The 24,682-nt window shown below is 45.7% G+C and overlaps 1 protein-coding gene across 1 annotated transcript in view; it reads right to left on the bottom strand.

The window, feature by feature from the left end:
* The window catches only part of CFAP99 (cilia and flagella associated protein 99), a 123,823-nt gene that overhangs the window by 46,522 nt on the left and 52,619 nt on the right, over positions 1–24,682 (bottom strand). The window contains exons 10-12 of the mRNA XM_084845050.1: positions 22,838–22,926; positions 11,613–11,817; positions 75–216 (exon numbers count right to left, since the gene is read on the bottom strand). Coding sequence (XP_084701176.1) covers positions 75–216; positions 11,613–11,817; positions 22,838–22,926 — 436 coding nt within the window. The remainder of the gene's footprint in view (positions 1–74; positions 217–11,612; positions 11,818–22,837; positions 22,927–24,682) is intronic.

Here is a 24,682-nt window from a genome sequence, read left to right as displayed (position 1 = left end):
TCTGTAACAATGTTCTGATGAGCAAAACAGAAATTGTTTTTTAAAAATACCTACAGATTTGACACTAATAATACCTATTTGGCGTTTGTATTTTTGGAGCTTCATTTGTGCTTGCTTCACGTTTTTGCGCCCCTCTACCACCTGCTGCACCATTTTTTTCCTTTCTTTCCTTTCTTGAAGGTGTCTTTCTGCACACTGATGACTCATTTCCGCTTTCTAAACTCCAAACAAAATTACAAGTCGATAAAGATTAGTAGCAAATAGTACAAGTTACAGGAAATCAGTCAAATTCCATGGAACAAAGCTTTTTTCAAAAATTCTTACATTATAATTTTTTAAGCATTTTTGTACTTGTATGTTGTACTCTTTCAGGCACTAGGTGAAGACCTTTTTATTTTCCTAGGCATCTTTAGCATTTCAGTATTTTAGCTCTGCTCTCTTAAATTTTATGTTTTAAATATCTGTACTGCTGCTAGTTTTACTCTGGTTATGTTTTTCTGTAGTTTTAATCTATCATATTTTATATTGTATTTTCTGTTGTATTTTTGTGGTTTTAATTTTGTGAACCACTCAAAGACCTTCGGCCATTGAGTGGTACAAAAATGAAACAAATAAACAAACAATTCTTGACATTAAAACACTAATCACCTTTTCATTTTTCAAATCTGAACGAAAGCCTGAGATTTATTAGGTTTTCCGGTAACGAAACGAACTCATTTTTTAAATTATTTGCTGAAAATGACAAGTGTACTGATAAACTACAAACCCGTAAAATGTTTGTGGTGGTGTGTTTTTTGTAGGGGTATTGTTTTTTCATGTGAACCTTTGAACAAAATTCACAAAGGCCAGGAAAAAGGAGGATGTTTTTCCTTCATCCTTTTACCCTCACTCTTCACACTTCCTGTTTCCTTGCTCTAATACTATTAAGAATATCTGTATCATCCAGCCCATCTTGTCAACAAGAATATCATGGGATACCTTTTCAAATGCTTTGTGCTAGCTCCTACCAGCTGACTGCAGCTGGCAGTGATAAATCAATGGCTGATAACAAGGTTGTAAACCTGTCCAAGGCTGTGAGAGGGAAAAGGCGGCTGAAGCAGGGAACTTTTACCAGGGCAGTTGAATCCAAAGCGATGTGGCAAAAAGAAGTCCGTTTTCCAGTCTGACGTCCAAAGTACACAAGTGAACACGGGCAAGGCAGTGGGTCAGGTCCAGGGTCGAGGCTAAGATCCAGTGTGAGATCTGATGTTGTTCTCCAGCAGCCTTGCACCAGCCTGCTTCCTGCTTTTAATTGCCGCATCTGGAAGCAGCTACATCCAATCGGTCCTCCTGCTCCCGAGAGCCTTTCTGTCTTAAACAGACAGCGGCTCACCTGCATTGTTCCCTTACATGCAGCCGCCTTCGCGCTGTGGGGGGTCAGTGGCATTTTGCCCTCCAAATCCTCTGAGGAGATGCAGCTGGGCATGGAACATCCACAGAAGGTGATGGGGCTCGGGCTCCTTCTGTGCTGGTCCCTTCCCCTGGGTCTAGAGCCTGCCATTCCCCTTCATCCTCAGAGGAGTCCGAGGGAGGCATGACACTTTGCTATAATCAAGATCAACTATGTCTATAGCAGTCCCATAACCTACCGGACTAACTCTTCAAAAAAGGAGATAAGGTTGGTCTGACATGACCTTCTTGTTAAACCCATGATGCCTCTTAGTAGCGATGCATTATTTTCTAGATACTCACAGACTGACCATTTAATAATCTATTCTGGAATTTTGCCCAGTATCAACATCAGGCCAACTGCTCTGTAGTTTCCTGGATCCACGTTTCCCCACATTTTGAAGACGAGGGCAGATCCCTTCTCCAATCTTCTGGCACCTCACCCATTCTCCAAGAATTTCAAAGATTACAATCACCAGCTCTGAAATAATGTTGGCAAGTTCCTTCAACATTCTAGAGTATAATTCAATTGGTTCTGGAGACTTAAACTTATTTAAAGTAGCTGTTCTGTAACTACCTCCTTACCTACCCTGAGCTACAAATCCTTCCACCTTATATTATTTTTTCTGTTTTTCCAATTCAAACACAATTCTCTTTGCAGGGAAAGACTGATAAAAAAAAGGGGTTGAGTGGTTTCACCTTCTCTCTGTTAGCTGTTAACTCTTCACCATCTTTCCAAGCAGAGGATCTATCCTTTCTACTAGGGCTGTGTACCACTTTGGCCCGAGGCTGAAACCCGACTTGAAGTGGGCTGCTTCAGGTCACTTTGAGCCCCTTCTGAGGGCTCTCTGAAGTACTCAGTATGCTTCAGAGCTTCGGCACCTCCAGCGCGGCCACACCAGCGTCTCCAGGTCTGAGCCGCCCACCTCTGCCAACGCCACTGCCTCCAACGCCTTTGCTGCTTTATATTTGTGATTGGCATCACTCTGGCACCTTGGCTAAATTAACCCTTTTGTTCTGAGAAAGGCAGCAAGATGCTTGAAGGCTGCTGGGAATGAGAGAGATCCCAAAATAGTAGAAAGGGCTATTACCTAATTACCTATATGTGTCCTCTACTGATTAAATTATAAATGAGTTGTCCCATGTAATTCCAGGTATATGCAAATGCTTACCTGACTAATCACCACCATAGCCAGCCAACTGATGAGGGTATATTTAAACTGGCCAATCTAGATCCTTGGTGGGAACCAAGGACCAATCTTAAAGCATCTCTACCCCAATATATATGTCAGCTGGTTAAAGTAAGTCAGGAAGCTTACCTGTAACTGTAGTTCTTTGAGTGGTCATCTGTGTATTCACACATATGGGCTCTGCGCCTGTGCGGAGCTCCACTTGGGAAACTTCCAAAGCTGAGGAAAATGTTTTTGGTGGGAACCCTCCCCCACTGTCTATTGTGCATGCCCAAGCAGGTTCCCGCCTTCCCCCTTAGTTCCTTGAGACCGACTAGCCAGCCTCATTACCGAGGTGAAAAAACCTGCTTCAGTACCAACATCAATAGCGACATCGATACTGAAGCAGGGACAGTGGGAGGGTTATGTGAATACACAGATGACCACTCAGAAAACTAGTTACAGGTAAGCAACCTAACTTCCTTCTTCATGGTCTCTGTGCATCATACATATGGGCGATTAACAAGCTAACTTACTGGAGGTGGGTCAGTGTATCATGATGTCCTATTGAAGAATGGAAGAAAGAACTTCCCAGCCAAAATTGCCCTCTCTTGCTCTCACATCAAGTTTGCAGTGTGATAGAAAAGTTGATGGCTTCGACCAGGTCGCCACTTTACATAGGTCTGGTATCGACACTCCCTTGCCAAAAGTGGCCGAGGTGGAGATTCCTCTTGTTGAATAAACTTTGGCTGGGCACTCTAGCTTGAGTCCCACAAGCTCATAAGCCAATTTGATAACATGTACAATCCAAGAGGCGAGTCTCTGCGAAGATACTGGCATTCCCTTATTTGGACTACTATAACAAAGAAAAAGCCTCTGTGACCAACAAAATTGTTCTGTTCTGCTCTTATAAAAGGCAAGCACCTGCCTGACATCTAGAGCATGAAGGCTAGTCTCCAGTTGAGAAGAAGGCAACAGAAAAAAAGTGGGACGTACAACATCCTGATTGAGATGAAATTCGAAATTTACTTCTGGCAGAAACGAAGTGTCAGGTCTCAGAACTGCTTTGTCCCTGTGGAAAATAAGGTAAGGAAGGTCCACCTTCAATGTACACAGTTCACTCGCCCTCCTTGCCGTGTGGGTTTGAAGGGCTTTGAAGTCAGCATCTTTAAAACTACAGATAAACTCCAGGAAGGGACCGGCTCTTTAACTAGAAGAGCTACGTTCTTAACCCCCCGCAGGAATTGACGGATCAAAGGATGAGTAAATATAGTAGAACCCTGAACAGAAACATGAATAACTGAGATGGCTGCAAGATATACTCGAAGGGATGAAAGCTTGAGGCCTTTAGTAAACAACGAGTGAAGGAAGGTAAGTATACAGCTCAACCGAGCCGAAAAAGGAAGAAAACCTTTGGACATGGCAAAACAGAAGGACTTCCACTTAGTGTCACATGACAGTAGATGGTTTTCTAGCTGCTGATAGTACTTGATGAACTTCATTAGGTAAGCAATTCAACTCCACTGGATCCTCCACGCCGTTAGTTTGAGTGTGTTGACATCCAGGTTAAGAATCTGACCTCTGTCTCTGGTGAGCAGCGTCGGTATCGACGGCAGTCATAGGAATTGTCCATTCGCTAGGTCTAGGAGCGTGGGAAACCACACCTGTCTTGGCCACAACGGAGTGACTATAATACAGTCCACCATGTCTGCTCGGAGTTTTTGGATTGCTCTTGCAATTAGGGGAAATGGAGGAAACAGATAAAAGCAGAGTTCCTGACCAGTGAAGCTGGAAGGTGTCTCCTAATGACCCATGACCCACCCACCCCTCTCGAACAGAAGAGTGGGCATACTGTGTTGCAAGCCATTGCGAAACATCTATCTGAGGAGTGCCCCAGATGTTCATACCAGAATCAGTTGCCATTCGTGGGACATCGTCCAGGAGTGGCTTAGGGCGTTGGCAAGTGTGTTGTTCTTTATTCCCCTGTCGATTGCCCAGTCGAAAATGTCCAGGGACATCGACACCAAGCGAGAGGAACACGTTACTCCTTGTTTGTTCAAGTGCCACAAAACTGCTGTGTTGTCTGTCAAGTCCTAAACATGTCTGTTGGAAAGAGAGGTTTCGAATGACTGTAGGGCTTTCTTCACTGCTAGCATTTCCAAGGCACTGATATGTAGAGTGCATTCCATGAGTGACCAGAGTCCTTAGAGGACCACAGTGGGCCCGCCACCCTTGTTGAGAAGCATCGGTGACCAAAACTCAGGATGGCGGCAGTGGAAAAAAAGGCTGACCCTGTGAGAGGCTGTGTGGTGTCATCCACCAAAGAAGACTGTTTGCCACCACTTTTGGTATCGTCAATTGCACCCGACGGGCATCCCTGCTGTCTGGGCATACTCTTAAGAACCAGTTCTGGAGGCGCTGCATGCGGAGTCGTGCACATGCCACCACATACACCGTCAACGCCATAAGATCCAGGAGCCTCTGAATTGTGAAAGCAGTTGTCCTGCGGGCATGGAAAAGCCTGCGTGCCAGCCCCACCAGGGTGGTAAGCCTGAGGCAAAAATGCTCTCTCTTTTGTAGAATCCAGCATTGCTCCTATGAACGGAATTCTTTGTGTGGGTTGGAACCTTGACTTTTCTTCATTGATCACTAAGCCCAATGAATGGAGAAGGTTTCTAACAACTGTTATCACTTGATGAACACAGCACTCTGTTGATGCCACAATCAACCAGTTGTCCCGATATGGATAGACTTCTATGTTTCGAGTATGCAGGTGTGTGCACACAAGTGCCACTGTTTTCATAAATACTCTCGGGTAGTGGCTAGTCCAAAAGGGAGGACCATAAATTGGAACACCTCTGCCCCGATCATGAACCTGAGGTATCTCTGATAGGATTTGTTGACGGCCACATGAAAAAACATGTCTTTCAAATCCACTGCTGCGAACCAGACATTCCTCCAGAGAAGAGGCATAATCGTGGCCAGTGTATTCATCCGGAATCTTCTTGTTCTGACAAACTTGTTCAGTTCCCTGAGGTCCATAATACGTCAAAGTCCTCCATCTCTCTTCAGTATCGTGAAGTAGCAGGGAAAAAACCTGTCCACTGTTAGTTATGGTAAAACTCGTTTGATGGCTCCCATGAGTAGGAGAGTGACCATTTCTAGTTGCAATATCTCCGAAAGTGCTGTTACTCTCACGATACCGAAAGAAGGGAGGACTTTGAATTCTATTTTGTAACCGAATTGGATAACATCAAGCACCCAAACATCCATTGTTATCATTACCCAGGTAGGTAGGACATGAGAGAAAAGGAGCTGTGACAACAGGCTGTAGTCAGGTCTGTGTTGAGTCAAAGTCTCCAGTTGGAAGAGTGGTCCATTCTCATACAAGATTGACAAAAACGGTTAGAAGGTTGCTGTCTCCTCTGGTTCTGCTGTTGTGAAAAACGCGATACTCTATCTTGGTATTGTCGAGAGTGTTGAAAAGGTTATTGCTGTCAGAACCACTACTTATACCTAGACAGGTTCTGCTGGTATTGCTGCGCAATTCCCATCTTTTTTTAGGTGTTTTTGGCTTTCTGGGTGGTATCCATTGCCTCGGCAGTGTTCGCGTTGAAAAGACCTTCTCCATCAAAAGGGAGATCCTTGATGTGAGATCTTGCCTCTGGTGTCAGCCCAGCAGACCTCAGCCATGCCTGCCTTTGAAGTGCGATGGCTTCCACCATTGCCTTTGCTTCACAATCCGCCTGATGGCATGTCGTATTTATTTGCTGGCAGGATAGTTTCAATGCTTCCATCTGGAGCACTCTAGCCAGTTCCCTTTGGTTGTCTGGGAGATTATCACATAAGGAACCTCTTTTTTTCCCAAAGGAACACTTGATAACATTGTTGCCTGATAATCGGCTACTCGGAGACCTAGTGCCACTGAAGAGTAGTTTCTGTGGCCCAGCAAGTCCAAACGACAGCCCTCCTTATCAGCAGGAGAGGTATGGATTTTTTGTGATTTCCCTTGTGCAGATTCCACAATGATGGAGTTTGGGTACGAATGTGGGAAAAGGAACTCCACACCTTTCTGTTCAACTCTATACAATGACTCCAGACGTTTTGACGTCGGGGCCATAGAAGATGGTGCCTTCCATTATCCCTTCACTGTCTGAAGGAGGGTAGGAAGGAAGGGAATAGACACTGGATCCGCAGCCTCTGTGTAGACTGAACTGACCACAGGGTCCTTAATTATCTCCAAGGGTTGTTGCGTTTCAATCCCCAAGGACTGAGCCATATGTAATATCTGGTCAGTGAAATTATATACGTCCTCTGATGGTGAAGTTCCCTCCTGGGCAGATACTGCTTCTTTCGGTGATGCAATGGAAGGAGGTGCTGAAGAGATAGAGGTCGAACCTGAAAGATAGCCCTCAATTGACTGTGGTAAAGTCTACCTACTGCTCCCCTTTCTCTTGATCTGCTCCCTCGGTTCCGGAGCTGGTGCTGGAGGAATAGGGCGGGGGGCATCCGTATGTATAGGTTGGACCTGTACCATTTCCATCAGTTGCGGACAGTCTCTTAAAGAGGTGGAGTGCGGTGGGACTTTTGGCAGAGGAAGAAAAGGCTCTGTCCATAGTGGTTGTGATATCGCTGCCGAAGGCGATTGACGATATCGAGGAGGCGAGTTTCTCCTAACACGATTGTGTTCCATCATTGAATATCTGTCCCTTGCAAACCTCTAGTCATTGTACTGGTAGTGCCTTCATGGTGGTAAAGACCAATTTGAATATCTATCCCAGTCCCTAACTGGAGATCGGGATCTGTAATATGTCCCTCTGTCATAGTGATCCCGACGAGGGGTTAGAGATCTGATTACATTGACTCTGGTAAGAAATCTCGGTAACAACATGATGAAGGGGTCAGAGAGGTTGCCTTGAGACTCTGCGGTGAAACGTCTCTAATTTCTCTTTCTGATAACAACATTGTAGGAGCCATCTCCAGTATCGATACTGGAGGAGTTCTTGGCCCCACTGTCGATACCGAAGGGCATGTCAGTATAGTAGTCTCTTGCAACAGAGGTGGTGGTAAGTTCATCCGGTGGCGGCAAGTCTCTAACACATGAGACTCCCCCAAGCGAAATGAACAGAGAGAATGTCCATCTGTAGGGGGCAATTTACTGCCATATTGCTGACATTTCCAAAACAGGGCCTTAAGTGCCATAAGCACCACTCCCCAATGTGGTGTGGCAAAAATCTCTCGAACGGAAGTTAACGAATCTACTTTTTTTGTTTTTAGGAAAAACAGAGACAAACAATATGAAAAAAGAAAAATAGCAAGAATAGAAGGGGGGGAAAGCTACTCAGCGAAAAAAAGGATCTCTCAGGAGAACAAAGTTCCCGATAAGGCATCCTTATCGCAAGACGGTCGAAGGAGAACTGAGGGGGAAGGCGGGAACCTGCTTGGGCAAGCGCAATAGATGGTGGGGGAGGGTTCCCGCCAAAAACCTTTTCCTTAACTTTGGAAGTTTCCTGAGTGGCGCTCCGCGCAGGCACAGACCCCATACGTGTGATGCACAGACACCATGAAGAAGAACATGGATATCCCTCATCTTACCTTTGTTCTGAATACTTCTATCTGTCTCCCAGATATATGGCTTTTGTAACGCTTAGTCAGCTAGCTTTAACTCAGTCAAATTTAAAGGAACTTCCCTGAGCTTCCCTTTCATACCCCAGAGTCAAGCTATTGATACTTTTGTTCTATGTCATTCTAAGTCCATCCATATCCATAGCCATTGATAATTTTGTATCTTTTGTTTTGAGATCTATTAACGAACTGCCTTAAGGATGGGCACCCAGCATGTTCTTTCATTCTGACATCGTGGGACTCACTGAGGACATACTCTGTGACGTAGCTCTAAGAACGGCCTGGGGTTTGCTTGCCTCTCGAGTCTGATCCTCATGCTCCTTTCCTGCCACTCTTCCTGCTCCACCCTGGTGCCTACCTGACATTCCCAGTGCCAGGGTTCTTCTCTTGCTTCACCTTAACACTTTGCTGACTTGTTTGCCTAGAAAGATCTGTGTTGCCTTGTATGCCCGAGATAAAGTTTCATGCCCTGGTGAAGAACCCACTGAGTGTCAAGTCAGCTTCCATGCATGGCACAGCCCACTCTGTGAATTCATTCTGATGTCCTGCAGGTGCTCTGAGCATTACAGGAGCTGTGACCCTCCCTAAGAGTTGCTGACTCCAATGGTTTGGTGGACAAGTGGGGAGTCTGGGGCTTTGTGCAGAGGTTGTACTGTCTTCAGTGAAAAGCAGCCACCTAAATATCCATGGTTTTAGCTAGTCCCCCCTCCCCTTGCCTCTTTTCCCCAGTTCCCTTACCTTTCTCCATGCTTGTAGTCAGGATCTAAGAAGAAGCCCATTTGGGCTCCCCATTTTGAATTCTATTTTTGCATCCGAATTGTTTTGGCTTAACCTCTGTTGAGTCTCCCTATCATTGCCTTAGAACCTTTGTCCATACCCAAACAAAGACCACTGCATACACCATGGTCTTGTATGTGAGGATGATTACCCCATTTTGAATTCATAACCAAAAGCTGAGAGACCAGAAGGTAGTCTGTGGCAAGGTAAATATAACTGTTTAAATCCTATTTCCTTCCCTTTTACCTGATTTCTTCTCTATTCTACATCTCACATGGTCCACCCTATGTCACCACCCTGTCTCACCATTTTCATAGCACCCTCTGGATTCCTTATCTGGTAAATGTTAAATCCCCTGCCTCCATCTTTCTCTGTCTCTACTGGGACTGTCAGAAAAGTGTACCAGTCTATGGGCTAGAGGGTTGGTATACTAACTAAGCATTTTTCTCCAATGTAAGGAATTTGTAATAAAATAAAGTTTCTCAGATTTACTCTTAGCAGTTCTCAAGCTACTTTCCTCCCATTTTCAAGCAGCTTTTCCTGCACTTTGTTGAAGCATATTGCACAACCATGTTTCTGTATTCATTGTAAGCATGAGGAGTCTGTGGGGAGATGTGCTGGCTGCACTGATTGAGGATCTTCTTTTCCCCCTCCCCACCAAGTAATTAGAAGGCTAATGGCTAGGCAGAGCAGTTGGGGAGGAGTTTGTGGGGAAGTGTGCTTGCATTCAGTGCGACACATGTACACGTCAGTTTGCATATACATATGAGCAAGGATATATAATAACAGTTCTGATGAATAATGCAGGAAGCCATGTGTCTAACAGAATAGGTTCAGACATTTTGTTGAACACATGAATGTGTTTTGTGTAGCCACAGTGGATTTTGCACTGGACTTAAATATTCACTTGCTTTGCATGCCTTTTTGCATGATTTAACCTTTGCTATCCAACAAAATATGGTTGGTTGTGAAAAGAAAAATTGGGATTGGATGTATTGTGTGTATTGCACTGTAGGCCAACTGTGCCTTGAAATATTGTCGTAATAGGTACCTGCCTGGTGGAGAGATACCTATTACCACTAGAAGAAAGTTTGCATCTGCCAGGAGGCCCTGCGTGCCTTAGTCCCTGTATACTTCTGTAATTCATCCCTCCCCCTCTGTTATTTTGAGACCTAATTCCAACTGTACTGGATAGCACAGCCTTCCCCAACCTGGTGTCCTCCAGATGTGTGAGACTACAACTCCTGTAATTCCCAGCCAGCCTAAGTAGAGGTCTGGTTTAACAGTCTGTTTAGTATCCCAGGACCTTAGTATGGGATGGGTAGTGTAGAATCCCTTTTCTCCTCCCCGTCTGCAGCATCTGAGGTTTTTGGCTACAGATCTCAGGTAGTCTGAGTAAAGGAGGCTACTTCACAAAGGAAACTCCTGCATTTAGGCTTTAGTGCCCCAGGTGGGGAAATGCTAGAGCGGGCCCCCTGAAGCACAGCACTTCCTCTCCCCTTCACATTTGGGGTCAGGAAAAGTTTTGCTTGCAACGTTCATTTTGAGACCTATGATGGATGCCTCCAAGTTTGGAATAGTATTTCCTTGGTATTGTAAATTAATAGATTAGATATAAATTATGTAAATCAAGCTTGACATATTTACTCCTAACAGTTGTTCTCAGGTGAATTTTCCCCATTTTGAAGTAGCCCGCTTCCTTGAAATATAGTTGATAACCTGCTATGTACATCCCACACCGTTGTAAAAGACCCATTGGTTTCCACATTTGTCATGACATGGGTACATAAACGAGCCTGCTTACATGTATGAGTGAGAATGCATGGTAACACACTGAAGTCCCCTAAACTGATGGGGCACTTCCCCTCACATCTAAAAGAGTCCTATGCAGCGGGGAGTTGAGTCTGGAGAACACATGCATTCAGTTTGCAATTTCCTTCCTCCTCATGATCCTTTAAAATGAAAGGGCATTCTGGATTATGTTTTTTGGGGAGGGGGAAGAATAGGCCTCAGGGTTCACACAATCAAAGGCACACATTTTCCAAGCCCAACTCCATCCACCGCGAACACAGGATTCTTTACAGTGTGAGTGCACATGTGTGTGTGTCTTATAACTGTTTAAAGGGCCACAGACGTGGTGGTGGTGAAGAACTGGTGTCAGAATGTAATGCTGCTTCATAGTTTAAAGGATCATAGGCATGGGGGAGGGGAACTGCACTAAGAAGATGCATGTGGTGCACTTTCTAACCCCAATCCCCACCACCTTAGGCTCCAGGCTGAAGGGAAGAAAGTGCAAGCCATTTGCTTTGTTTCAGCCTAACTCCAGACTCTGGCAGCTGAGGGCTAGTGCCTGCGTGATGTTAATGTTTTAAGGCAGCATGAGGGTAATATATATGCACAGCCCTTGTTTCCAGACTTTTTATAATTTGAGAAAGAAGTGAAATAATTTGAAAAACATGACATTTTCCCTACATACTTCAGGAATCTCTGCTATTCAGGAACCCACTTCTTTCCCATTTTCAGGAACCCTCCTATTTTCCATTTTGCCACCTAATATGCCCACATGCAGAAAGCATGCCCATATAAAATCTCAACAGTTTTCTAACAGAGTACCTCTTCCCTCTTCTGCTCAGCTTTCTTCTGATTTTCCCGAATACAATTCTGATGTGATAGAATAGCTTCCTCATAGCTTAGTTTTCCTTGCAGCCTCCTACACTCTGTTTCTGTCAGCTGTTGATCCAAATCTTTCCCACGCATTTCCTTTTGCCATTCCAGAAATTCAGATGGATCGCGAGCTCCTCGCAGAAGATGTTCAATTCTATAAGGAAAGGAAAACAGGATACTTTGAGGGACTGAATACAATACAGTTGCTGTGTAATGTCAGGACCAAACCAAAGGTTACTTGAATAGTGTCATTAACACCCACACCTGGGCTGTAACAACAACAAGCTGGGCAGGAAATGGCCAATTTCACTGGGACTGCATTGTGCAGGGAGAGGACATTTTACTCTTCCTTCCTCAGTCATGATCCCCACAAAAATACTCTCCACATAACAGTTAGCATTAGAAAAAGCTGCCATTACAGCCAAGTGTAAAGGGGAGCTAAGAATCCTAAACACATGTGTACACTGATGGGAGTTTGAACTAGGGATGTACGAACGTTCCGCCATGGATCTCGGGGAGGCCGAATGCCAGCGCATTCGGCCCCCCGAAATCGGTGACGGAACGGCCCGCCAACCCCGCCACCCCCCCAGGACGGGACTTACCTGGGGCGGATCTTCCTGGCGCCAGCGGCTCCAGCGGCGGCTCCGGCAGCGGCAGCCGGTATTCCGACCAGCTGCCGCCGCCATTTCCAGGTTTAAAAAAACAAACAAACAAAAAAACGTGATAGGCTACGTAAAGATTTATGTAGCCTATCACGACTAGATTTTAAAAAAACACTGTGATAGGCTACGTAAATGTTTACGTAGCCTATCACGGCTGACTTAAAAAAAACCCAAAAAATGCACATATGCAAATGGCGGCGCCCATGGGCGCCGCCATTTGCGTTCCTTATTTTGGCACGTCTTAGTCTACATAAACATTTACGTAGACTAAGACAGTGAAAATAAGGGGAACGCAAACAGCATAGATGCTACGCTATTTGCGTTCCCCTTATTTTCGCCGTCTTAGTCAACGTAAATGTTTACGTCGACTAAGACGTGCCAAAATAAGGAACACAAATGGCAGCGCCCATGGGCGCCGCCATTTGCTTACGCGCGTTTTTGTTTTGTTTTTCTAATTAGCTGTGATAGGCTACGTAAACATTTTCGTAGCCTATCATGGCTGACTGCAGGGACGCAAACGGCAGCGGCTACGGCCGCCGCCATTTGCATCCCTGCTAGCCAGCAGCCAGATGTCCGGCTGCTGGCGGAGCCGGCCAGTGGCTCCGCAGAATCGCTGCGGAGCACAGCCGGCCGGCCAGGATTCCGGGGGGGGAGGAACGGAGCGCCTCCCCCTCCAGCAAGGATTCCGGGGGAGGGACGGAACGCCTCCTCCCACACCATCAGCATAATCCCCGAAAGGTAAGTACCTTTCGTACATCCCTAGTTTGAACTGATTGTGGCTAACTTGGAAAGATTTGGGGGATTTGGGGAAGAACTCACTAAAAACATCACCTCAGTGTTCAGCACCAGTGAAAATTCCATGATAGGAATTATTATGAAAGGGACTGAAAATAAAATGGCATAACCCTTTACAACAATCTATGGTGCAACTACATTCAGAAAACTCTGTGCAGTCCTGGTTCCATCTCACAAAGGATGTAACACAGCTGAGATAATGTGCAGAAAGGGGCAATAAAAATCATCAAGGAGTTGGACAGGGCATCTTCCTCAAGGTTAAAACATTTGGGTCTATTTTGTTTAGAAATATTACACTATTTCGTTTAGAAAAAAGAAAAGAAAACCAGGCTCTGTGCATGCGCGTGCTATGAATGAGATGATAGACATTTATGAAATTAGGAATGGTACAGAGAAAATAGACAGAGAGACATTTTTCTCCCACACTCACAGTATTAGAATTCTGTTTACCCAACGATATTAAGTGGCAGTAGGAACAGGACAGACAAAATTAAGATCTTCATGCAATGCATGGAATTCAATATTATAAGAGGTGGTGACTGTCACTAGCTTGGACAACTTTAAAAAAAAGGTTAAACAAATTTATGGAGGATGGCTCTATCAACAACTAGTAGCTACAATAGATATATGTACAGAAGTAGGATACCTCTGTGTACTAGTTGTTCGGAACAAAGAACATGTGAGGGCTACCCTTTTTACAACAATAAAGAACTCTGGGCCCATCTACATGGAGACACTTTCCAATGGGATTCAGTTAAAAACCTCATTTTCAGAAAATTGGATTTGCTCCTCCCACAGCACATGCAGCCAATTAAACTGGCATATAGCAAAAAAAGAAGAAGAAAAGAACCATGTTTGTATGGCAGATGAGAAACGGCAGTAGTTCAGGCATATGTGAGTGGAGTCTCCTGGCATCAACGAACTTCCTTTTAAAAAAAAACTGACTCCGTGCTAAGTAAATGCAGTGCAAGTCAGTGGGAATTACTTCAGAGTTAAACATGTGCAGCAGACTGTTTTTAGGGCAAAAATGGAGGTTTCAGAAGAGCAGACTCATCTCAAAGTGCAGGCTCATTTGGGAGCAAAACAAAGCACAATCGCAAGTCCAGTCCTCTGGATATGACGCAACTTTCCCTTCCTCTTATCAGCACTGCAACCCCAAGCCCACACCAAAGGCAGAATTGCTAGGTCACACCGACTCCCAAACCGCACTGAAGCAGGTGTGACGGGAAAACCCATCACAAAAGGACTTTGCAAAAATGCAGGTTTTCCAGCATGAAAATGTGTGGTTGCTGCAAGGAGGTGGGAACGTCATATGCTGTGATCATCTGTGAGGTGCAGTAGAACCGGAGAAAATCCCATGTAGATGGGGTTTCTGGTATGATTCCTTCCAGCTGAAAGAGAGAAATTATAGTACTTTTTCTTTTCTTTTTTTAAGGTTATATTGATGATTGGGACGTTATACATCCATTAGTTTGTTTTCTGATGGGGAAGTGATATGCTAGGTTTTCAAGCAGCAGATTGAATTTATTTCTGGAGTCTGAGGGTTGTTGACTCTCAGCCAGCATTTAGAGAGAATTGTTCAACTTTAGTTCATGGTTTGGTGCTCCCTATCTTACTGAGAAATATACAGGGCCTCTGAAGGGGAAGCTTTTGTTTCTATCCCCAGGATTAAGGTATGGCAGAATTTGGATAACACTCTTGCTGACAAAATACTTTTCTATGTTATTAAGGGTGCAATCCTATGACATCCACCCTTGATACTTGTAAGCCTCCATACCCAGAGGCTTATGAGTATCCAGTGCAGACTGGGAAGCGTGACAGAGGCGATCGTTGCCTCCGCCATGCCTCCTGCTCCACATTTCAGCTAGACGGGCTTTTTTGCCCACCTAGCTGAGACATCAGGGAGGGAAGGAGGCTGGGGAAGCTGAAGGAGTCCTCATAAGCCAACCTACCCAGTCCCCTCCTCTCCCCACCCATGGGAACACCCCTTCTACCTTCTCCCTGAAGCCGCATTTGCAACCTTAGAGGCAGCCGACATGGATCTCTCTGCGCTGGCTGCAAGGGGGAGGGGGCACAAGGCTCAGACTCCTGGGTCTGAGGTCAGAGATGGCGGATCCAGGAATCAGAAATATCCTATGGCCCCCCAGACTAGAGGCCATAGGATTACTCCCTGCGGCTCTGTATAGTAACAGTCTCCTACAAATTAGATGTAGTAATCAGGACCACTTACTGAAGATAATCCTGTGTCTAGGGGTGCCATGCAAGGTTGTATTGGGAATTTTTGGGAAGAAGTGAAAAATAAGCATTTTTTTTTTAGTGCTATTTACAGATCTAAAGTCACTCTGTTGCTTTAAGACAGCCTTCCCCAACCTGGTGCCCTCCAGATATTTTGGATTTCAGCTCCCATCAGCCTAAGGCAGAATGGCCAATGGTCAGGAATGCTGGGCGCTGTAGTCCAAAACATCCGGAGGGCACCAGGTTGGGGAGGGCTGCTTTAGGAACATAAAGCAGCCTTCCTGTTCCTAAAGTTATTTTATGTGTAACTTAAGCTTTCTCATTAAAATTATCATTATATTTTAAAACTTTAAAAAGTAAATTCAGTTAGTAAATTTGCAATTATTGTCTGAATAGGTTAGAACTACATGAAGTGACTGCTACAGCATCAGAAATACAGGACTCTATAGAACAAAACCGAAATTGTCAAGGATGCACATTTACTATAAAGAATGAACAATGGTGACTCTACTCACATGCTGGGAAACTGAGCCTAAATGTCTATCAGTAAAACATACTTTAGATCAATAATTTTAATAAGGAATGAAAGAACTAAATACGCTAGGAAACTTACAGAGCACGTAAGAACAGTTTTCCCTATGGGTTCATTATTTCCAGACGTTTAACATCTCTAGTTTTTCTATAAAAATGTTCTTATTACATAGTTTTTAGACATCATTTTGCTGGAGTAAGGGCTGGATAAATATATATAAATACTTTGTCATAAATTGTAAAAGAAAATATTTCATAATCCAAAGCTGTTCAATTTTTCCCAGTTTTTGGAAAAAAATAAAAATGGTCCTGGGAAAAAACAGTTTTTTTTCCGAATTTTTCAAGGTTTTTTCCGGGCCTTCACATCCCTTCACATAGGGATGGCAGTCTTAAAGTTTGGGTTCAAAATTTAAATCTTTAAGATGGCTGAAGGGTTGCTATATCTTCCTGATGATAGATATAGTAGTGTTTAGACGAAATCTATTGACCAAAATGTTCATTGTATTGGTTGTCACCTCCTTCCTTTTTCAAGTAAGATTTGACTTTGTATTAAATTTTCAGTTAGCCTATTTCAGGAACCTGCATGTAGTTAAATATCAGAGGGCTTTTACTTTGCCTTGATTCAATGTGTTCCCTTCTCAAATGCATTGGGGAAGATAAACTGGTATTCCCCTGTCCTTGAGGGTGTGACCTTGTAATAACCAGTAGGTGGAATCTGTGGGACATGTATGTTATGTATTTTTATGATGGAGCTTGTCAGCAAATGATTGCCCTTTTACTGGCTACACAGCTCAATTTTTATCTTTAATACTTACTGACAAAATTTCATGGGAGTTGTTAGTACTAGCCAAATTTTTAACATTGGCAGTGAGAACGAGTAAGCAATGAACTATCCGACACTGGAAGGATGATTAAGGGGGATTGACCCAGATCATTTTCTGCTTTGTGGCCCTATGTTAAGGGTGAGTCAGGTAAATCGCATTCCACCATTATAACAAGATTTAGGTGGAGGGGCAGTAGGTTCAATGTCTTATACTGAGAAAATGGCTCAACAGACTGATCTGAAACTTGGCAGTATACGAGCGGTTTGTTTTAGGATGGCCTGTACCGATTTGAGATAGAACGGGTAAGAAATTGCTTATTTAGGGGAGTTAAAAGTTTGACAAGTGACCTCTAGCAGTTTGACAGGTACTGTCTGCTCTTCTTCCATAGACTTACATGGCCTTCATATTGTAGTAACATTTGTCCCATTTGTATAACATGTTTTGGAAAACAGTTTGTCATCTTAGGTGAGGGAGAAGGTGTAGCATGTGCTGTGTCACAGAAGAAGTATAAGGTATTTCTAGGTTTTGAAAAAAACTGATTTTTTCACCCCATTTTAGACTATGGATTTTCATAACGTATATTCACAGGATGTGAGGTGGGATAGAATGGAGTGCGAGTGCAGCCCTCTGTTGAGATGGCAGCATCTCAACCCTTTTTGACTCTGATGAACTGCTGTATGGAGATTCTGAGGGGCAGTATAAAACAAGAAAGAGATATTGTGAGGAGGGATTCTGACGAGACTGTACAGGGTCATAGAAAAGTCAGAATCAAGTGATTGATATATAAACACACACACACACACGCACATACATACATATATATACATCGAACTATATTTTTCACTTAAATCAGACACTTAACAGGTATAAGATAGGTTGTATGTGAATTCTGAACCTTCTAAATAGCATATGTAATGAAATTCAATGAACGAAAAACCTTTGAGTTTAACATGTTATAATTAAGGGCTTTCCATGTTCACTCAAGCTACAAAATGCCAGGAAATCACAGCTGTTAAGGACCTTGACCAATGTGGATGGTATTGGTTGCCATTTAGGTATTTTTAACGTGGAATGATAGCTTTAATTGCATGATAGCTTCAGTTGCATAGACTCCATGTGTCTTATTTCAGCAAACAGACAAGTCTAGGACATAGGACAGCAACTGACAAGACATCCAGCTCCAAGGTAGTGGTGAAGCAGGCACCAACCATAGCATAGAGTACTGTACCATATGGATATTGTCTAAATAATGCCTCTGTTAGGGTCATGGCTCTTATCAGCTGTAATTTCCTAGCACTTCGAAGTTTGAGTGAACATGGAAAGCCCTTAGCGCAACTCGTTAAACTGAAGGGTTTTTTGTTTAATGAATGTATTTACATCTGAGCTGATGATTGTTTTGTAACCAGAATTAATTAATTTATTTATTTATTAAATTTATTAATCGCCCATCTGACTGGTCACCCAGCCACTCTGGGCGATGTACAACCCACCATAAAACCATTTTAAACAATAAAATTTTACCATAATTTTTGTTTTTTTTAAAATACCCTAACCCACCCCAAATGCCTGCCTGAACAACCACGTTTTTAATGCACGACGGAAGCTCATTAAAGAGGGGGCATGACGGAGTTCCCTAGGGAGGGAGTTCCACAGAGTGGGGGCCACCAAAGAGAAGGCCCTCTCCCTCGTCCCCACCAGTCTAGCTGTCCTGGCTGATGGGACAGAGAGAAGGCCATCCGAGGCTGATCTTGTTAAGCGGCCTGTCTGGTGTTGCGCTCCTTAAGATAGGCTGGGCCGGAACCATATAGGGTTTTAAAGGTCAAAACCAACACCTTGAATTTGGCCCAGAAAACAACTGGTAACCAGTGCAACTCCTTCAGCACTGGAGTGATGTGATCTCGCCGGCGGCTGCCTTTAATCAGGCGAGCCGCCGCGTTCTGTACCAGCTGCAGTTTCCGAACCGTCTTCAAGGGTAACCCCACGTAGAGCGCATTACAGTAGTCTAAACAAGAGGAGACCAGGGCATGTACTACCGATGGGAGCAGATGGTTGGGAAGGAAGGGGCGCAGCCGCCGTATCAGATGGGAGTTGATACAGCGCTGTCCGGCTCACAGCTGACACCTGAGCCTCCATGGACAGCTGGGAGTCCAAAATGACCCCCAGGCTGCAGACCTGGTCTTTCAAGGGTAGCTGTACCCCATTCAACACCAGGTCAACATCCCCCAGCCTCCTCTTGTCTCCCACCAAAAGTACCTCGGTCTTGTCAGGGTTGAGCTTCAGCTTATTCCTCCCCATCCAGCCACTCACCGTCTCCAGACATTTGGACAGGGATTCTACGGCCAACCTTGGTGAAGATTTGAATGAGAGGTAGAGCTGCGTGTCATCCGCATATTGATGACACTGCACCCCAAACCTCCTGATGATAGCCCCCAGTGGCTTCACATAGATGTTAAATAGCATCGGGGAGAGGATGGAACCCTGTGGCACCCCACAAGTAAGTGGCCACGGGTCCGAAACCTCCTCTCCCAGTGCTACCCTCTGGTACCTGCCGGAGAGGAAGGACTGGAACCACCGCAATACAGTGTTTCCAATGCCCAACCCCTCCAGGCGGTCCAGGAGGATACCGTGGTCAACGGTATCAAAAGCCGCTGAGAGGTCGAGGAGAACAAGGAAGGAGCATTCACCCCTATCCAGAGCCCTCCTCATATCATCCACCAAGGTGACCAAGGCCGTTTCTGTCCCATGCCCAGGCCTGAAGCCCGACTGAAATGGGTCTAGATAATCAGTTTCTTCCAAGTGTGCCTTCAACTGCACCGCCACCACCCGCTCAATCACCTTGCCCAAAAATGGCAGATTTGAGACTGGGCGAAAGTTGTTCAGAACTTGAGGATCCAAGGAGGGCTTCTTTAAGAGCGGTCTTATCACTGCCTCCTTGAGGACTGATGGCATCACTCCCTCCTCAAGGGAGGCGTTCACCACCGCCTTGATCCCCTCACCCAGTCTCTCTCTGCAGCTCATAATGAGCCAAGATGGGCAAGGATCAAGTAAGCAGGTGGTCGGCCTTACAGATGAAAGCACCTTGTCCACTTCATCAGGAGGAAGAAGCTGGAACTGATCCCACAAAACCCGTTTGCCACAGGCCGCCTCTTGCTCACTAATTGTATCCACAGTGTGCAGAGTAACACACCTAATCTGATCAATTTTATCTGCAAAGTGCCTTGCCAAAGCCTCACAGGAGGCCTTAGAATGCTCCAGTGGTTCCGGAGCCACAGGACCGACCAGGCTCCGGACCACTTGGAACAGCCTCCTGGGGCAGCACTCTGCAGATGCGATGGAGGCAGCATAATATTCCTTTTTTGCTGCCTTCACCACCACGTGATAGGCTGAAGATATAGCTCTAGCCCGTGTCTGATCGTCTTTGGAGCGAGACTTCCACCACCGGCGCTCTAGCCGTCTCACCTCCTGTTTCAGAGCTCGTAACAGCGGATTGAACCATGGTGCAGTCCGAGCCCTGTTCAGGGGGAGAGGGTGTTTCGGAGCCACCCGATCTAATGCCCCAGTGATTGCGGCATTCCAGCCACCCACCAGGGTCTCGACCGATTGGCCATTGGCATGCCCCAGAGAATCCCCAAGCGCGTTCAGGAATCCATTTGGATCCATAAGACGCCTGGGGCGGACCATTTTAATGGGTCCTCCACCCCTGCGGAGGGGTTGTGGAACCGAGAAGTCCAACATCACCAGATAGTGATCTGACCATGACAAGGAGGTGGTGGATATACCCCCGACTTCCAGATCACTCCCCGCTTCTCCAGAAACAAACACAAGGTCTAGTGCATGACCGGCTACATGGGTGGGCCCAGTTAGAATATGGTGCAGCTCCCAGGAGGCCATGGTCTCCATGAAGTCCCGAGGTGCTCCTGTGAGGATGGCCTCCGAATGTACGTTGAAGTCCCCCAACACCAGTAAGTTAGGGGACTGTACACGCACATCAGAGACCACCTCAAGCACCTCGGCCAGGGAGTCAGTCGTGCAGCGGGGTGGACGGTACACGAGCAGAATCCCCAGACTGCCCTTCGGGCCCAACCTCCAGTACATGCACTCAACAACCTTGGTCTCCCGGAGAGGGGGTCTGATGAAGACCAAGGACTCTCGGTAGATAACAGCCACTCCCCCTCCCCGATCCCCAGCCCTCGGCTGCTGTGCATACGAAAATCCAGCTGGACACATGGCTGCAAGGGTTGGAGCAGCAGCCTCGGCCAGCCAGGTCTCCGTAATACATGCCAGGTCTGCACCCTCATCCAGGATCATGTCATGGATGAGGGAGGTTTTCTGGGTAACAGACCTGGCATTGCAGAGCAGCAAACGAAGGCCAGAAGATGGGGTCACGCCTCCCCCAGCCATCCTTTGGCTCTGGACAGGCCCGGAGCAGGGGACAGATACTACACATCTCTCCCTTGTTCCCCTTACCTGGCATGGCCTGCCCCTAGCGCTCCGCCAGCGCCTGCCGCCCAGCCTCGGTATGTTCTGGCCCCCAACACTCCCCCCACTGCCTCCATCAGGTGGACACATGCCCCCTCGCTCCCGCCTATCAGGCAGGCTACCTACCCCTAAAAACACAACAAAATCCCCCCCAACAAAATAAAACAAACAAACAAAACAATTAAAATCCCCTTAAAAATGCCAGGCAGGAGTCCACAGGGAAGGCCTGGTGGCAGTGGTAGCGGCGACGGCGGCAGCAGGCCCAGTGGCGGCAAGCACGCCTCTTCCCCGGTGGTGGTGGTGGTGGCTTCTCCTGCAGGCCCTGGCTCTCCCAGGCCACTGGCTCGGTACCTGGGGGCCTGGTCCTGCAGGGACTGGCGGTCTGCCAGGCAGAAGTCCACAAGGAAGGCCTGGTGGTGGTGGCAGCGGCGGCAGCAGCAGGCCCAGCGGCGGCAGCAGCAGGCCCAGCGGCGGCAGCAGCAGGCCCAGCGGCGGCAGCAGCAGGCCCAGCGGCGGCAGCAGCAGGCCCAGCGGCGGCAAGCACGCCTCTTCCCCGGTGGTGGTGGTGGTGGTGGCTTCTCCTGCAGGCCCTGGCTCTCCCAGGCCACCTCAGCCAGCCAGCTTATGTAGCTCCTCCAGGGAGGGGCAGGTGGAGCAGCACAGCTGGCTCGGTACCTGGGGGCCTGGTCCTGCAGGGACTGGCGGTTTGCCAGGCAGACGTCCACAAGGAAGGCCTGGTGGTGGTGGCAGCGGCGGCAGCAGCAGGCCCAGCGGCGGCAGCAGCAGGCCCAGCGGCGGCAAGCACGCCTCTTCCCCGGTGGTGGTGGTGGCTTCTCCTGCAGGCCCTGGCTCTGTGTTGCTTTAATTAATATGTGTTGCTTCATTTTATTTCTGGTCTATTGATCGCAATAAATAGAGGGGTGGATAGAATAGCAGATTCCAGTGTCCAAATATGAATGTCTCTACCTATTAAGTAGATCACCAACTTTGCACAGAACTTTGCACAGACGGGCAGATAGATTAAATAGAAGGGTGGATAGATGGGTGGATAGATTATTTGTTGTATGGTAGATTGAAGTAAGGAAATATTCTCATTGCAGTTTTCAGTGCCATAATACTATACCCACACAAACTATACACTACAGTTAATACATGGCAGATAGCAATTATCTGTGCTTTGATTCTATAGAAAACTTGTACTTTATTAATCTCACAGGCTTCTGGAATCCTTTCATAAAGATTTGGAAGAGAAAAGATTATATTATAAACAATAGACGGTAGCTTAGGCTAGGATCCAATGGTGCCCTACCACAGGCAGCCAGCACCGTTGGTCCTGGTGGGCACACAGCCCCTACCGCTGGCAGTGGTGATGTAGCGCTTCCAGGGATAAGCCCCAAACGACTGGAAATGCTTGTTTCTGGAAGGCGCAATCTAGCCCTTCCAGAAACTGCTGTTTCCAGTCATCTGAGGGCTTGCCCCCAGAAGTGCTACATCAGCACCACCATCGTCGGCCATGCATGCACCGGCGGCACTGGTCGCCAGCGGTAGGGCACCAATTGATCCTACCCATTATTCCCTCTAATGTGATGTTGGCATCATCTGGTTAACAAAACAAAACAAAACAAAAAAGCAGATGAACAATAAGTACCTGTTGAGCTCCTGTTCCACTTTTCGTTGGTAAAGGACACCTTCTCTTAAGATTGCGGTTGCATTTAGTTTAACGGGTACATTCTCAGTCTGTCAAAAAAATTGAGTGTATAAACATTTACAGAAGCAGAATTCTAGAAGTAACTGAGAATCTTTGAACAAATTAAATATAATGAAAGCATTTTAGGGAAAACTTCCAAGTTGATAATTTGTGCTCAGAACTGTAATCTACAATTGATGCTTTATAGAATGGGTGGGCAACCTGTGGCCCTCTAGATGTTTTGGCCCACATGAACCCTCATTATTGGTTATTCTGGCTAGGGTTGATAGCAGTTTGAGGCCAAAACATCTGGAAGGCCACAAGTTGCCCACCTCTGTTTTACAGTATTATACTGCTTATCAGCCTCTACATTTTTATAAAACTTTCCAGTGTCCCTCAAGTGGTTAATGGTTGGATTATGACAAATCATCTCTAATGTAATAACATTGTTTTTATTTTAAAAACTGCAGCATCCTCCATATATGTGTTAGATACCAGATGTGCATAGTGGCATCTATGAAGTTTCCAGGTGGTCTTTCTTGTAAGTACTAGCCAGGCTCAGGCCCATTTAGATTCAAAAGATATATATCAAATACCTTCAGACCATTCTCTAGGCCCACAGCAGCATTTCAAAAAGAAAAGGCTCTCACGTAGGGTGGACAACAAAAATATAATTAACTAAGAAGATTAAAATCACAAATTACTTCCCAGCTAAGATAATTTGTCTAAGATATCTTCGTACACTTAGGGAATTAAGACAGCCCAACCTATAGGAGTGAAAAATAAGGTTAGACAAAGGATTGGTTCACACGTCCCTCAATACAAATACATCTAATCCAGTTTTCCCCAACCTGGTGCCATCCAGTTGTTTTGAACTTCAAGGATAATGTTCAGAAATGCTAGGAGTTGTAGTCCAAAACATTTGGCCATCACTAGGTTGGGGAAGGCTAGTCTAATCCATCGGTGGGCAATACCAATATGCAGGTGTGAACTGTGAACAATCCTCTCCCATGGGAAAGGGGTCAGATCTGTGCTGAGTGAATTCTTCTGTTAAGGGAGAAAGAACTCTTCTTCCTCACCGTATCTAGGGTGGACAAACTGTTGTGTTTCATTGCCTCATGAGTCCCTTCCCTTCCTATAACAACTCAAGGAGAAGTGAAAGGATAAAGAAAACAAAGAAAAGGTGATCACAATGATCAAGATAGGTAAAGAGGCTTAATAAGCGGATTGTGTTGGCAAGACCAGATTTCCTTCCTTAGGCAGAAACAGACTGGCAATGGTGAGCACCTTGCCTTGAGACATATAATTTTCTGCTTCCTACTTCCAGTGTCCTGAGGAAGGGTTTCTAGGATGTCCCTTCGTCTACATCGAGAGAAAGGGGCTGACTCCTTGGTGGAACTTCTCATTGGTACAGTCTCACAGTATTCCCATTGCAACATGGGATGAGATGTAAACTGCACAGGTTTGTCACAGTATTTTCTGGTGCAAATTGCACAGAAATAGATGGGGCACACATAGGCTAAGGTTCTCTCACTATTGAACATTGTGGGAAATTTATTGAAGGTTGACAGAATAAAGGCAAACATTTGTGAAAAGGATGAATATGATTGTCATGGGTAGAGATACTGTATCAGAAAACTCTAAAAGTTGCACAGTTCTGCAGGTCTAGAAGCTGTATGAAAATAATTTAGTGCAGCCCCTTCTCCTAAGCAAGGACTTTTGAGGCATTAAAAATGCCAACTCTCCTATAGTTTAACATGCATCATTCTAGTTCTACTGTGTCACAAGCACAGAATAGAAGCAAAC

This window comes from Heloderma suspectum, chromosome 3 (genome assembly GCF_057233095.1).
Source record: "Heloderma suspectum isolate Gila_16-S chromosome 3, 16-S_ref, whole genome shotgun sequence".
NCBI classification, from domain to species: Eukaryota; Metazoa; Chordata; class Lepidosauria; order Squamata; family Helodermatidae; genus Heloderma; species Heloderma suspectum.
Note: the sequence above shows the minus strand (reverse complement) of the source record. Positions and strands in the feature narration are given on the sequence as shown.